The sequence below is a fragment of the Cyprinodon variegatus genome, unplaced genomic scaffold (assembly GCF_000732505.1).
Source record: "Cyprinodon variegatus isolate N-32 unplaced genomic scaffold, C_variegatus-1.0 Scaffold312, whole genome shotgun sequence".
Taxonomy (NCBI): Eukaryota; Metazoa; Chordata; class Actinopteri; order Cyprinodontiformes; family Cyprinodontidae; genus Cyprinodon; species Cyprinodon variegatus.
Window position 1 is genome coordinate 511,689 of NW_015150765.1, and position 1,434 is coordinate 513,122.

The window sequence follows — 1,434 nt, forward strand, 5'->3', positions numbered from 1 at the left end:
TCTCGTAATTTTATGACTTTATTCTCGTAATTTAATTACTTTATTCTCGTAATTTAATGACTTTATTTTTGTTATTTTACAACTTTATTCTTAATATTGTATTACTTTATTCTTGCTTTTATACAACTATCAAAATTTTAAGAATTTATTCTGGTAATTTGATGACTCTATTTTTGTAATTATATGACTTTATTCTCGTAATGTTACGCCTTTATTCTTGAAATAAAAAATCCCTAGCCTGGCCCTAAAACTCCGTCATAGAAACTCCTCTTTTGAAAATGAATGATTTTATTCTAAACATTAAAGATGTACCAAAAATCCATCGAAATAAATCGCCTAAATGAAAAATATGGCTTTGTTTCTGTTTGTTGACTCATTTAGAGCATTTCGAAGTTTTGTCCCCACCTTCATTCCCTCCACCTGTCGTACTGCAAAGGTCTGACGGCGAGCGGGATGCACAGCCTGGGTCTGCACAGCCGCTCCCTGCAGACCATCAATCTGCAGCACTCGCAGGTACATGTGCTGATGCTGCAGCTCTCATTCCGGCATTTTATTCTTTTTATCGAAGGCATTCAGTATTTTCACAGTTCAACACGAACAGGAGGGAGAACTTCTGGGGATTTCAGGTTTTGGTCTAAAAAAATAAGCTCCGCCCTTTTCTGGTGGGATTAGTTTCATCTGTGGACTTCCTGTGTTTGTAAGAAGTTTGTCTTTGTTTTGAATTCTGTGTAGATCCACCACGTCACCCATTCTACTGCAAATGATCTACGTTCTTAAACTAAACTCTGAGGTTTTTATTTGCTGTTGGTGAAGAACAGAGGCTGTTTTTTAGTGTTTAGAAAATTCATTTTTCTTCCACTTTTCACACAGTAAATAAATAATAGCAACAAATGTTAAACTAGTAATAAATGGGATCATTCATCTGCCATCAATCACCCAAAATCAGCCTTTTTGACCATCATTCAAATAGGGCTGAAACAATTATTCTGATAATCATCCACTAATTTAGTAATCAATAAATCGTTTATTGATGCTTCCTACCCGCATCTATGGTCATGATGCAGCAAGCGGGTGAAAGGAGTTTTCTCCGTAGTGTGTCTGGGCTCTCCCTTAGAGAGGGGGAGGAGCTCAGTCATCCTGGGAGGACTCAGAGTAGAACCGCTGCTCCTCCACATCGAGAGGAGCCAGTTGAGGTGGCTCAGGCATCTGGTTAGGATGCCTCCTGGACGCCTCCCTGGTCAATCTGAATCAATCTGACTGGATGATCTGGTGAACTGGAAAGTGACCTGAGATGACACGATGTGAATTGGAGCTATAGAAATAAACTGAATAGAATTTGGTTTGGCTGGCCAGGCGTATCTAGGCAGCCTCATTCTAAGATATGCATGTTCTTATTTAAAGAATGTTAAATCATTTTCTTTCGACTGATTGAAG

The 1,434-nt window shown here is 38.6% G+C and overlaps 1 protein-coding gene across 1 annotated transcript in view; it reads left to right on the forward strand.

The window, feature by feature from the left end:
* The window catches only part of fbxl6 (F-box and leucine-rich repeat protein 6), a 15,805-nt gene that overhangs the window by 6,090 nt on the left and 8,281 nt on the right, over positions 1-1,434 (forward strand). The window contains 1 exon segment of the mRNA XM_015384424.1: positions 382-522. Coding sequence (XP_015239910.1) covers positions 382-522 — 141 coding nt within the window.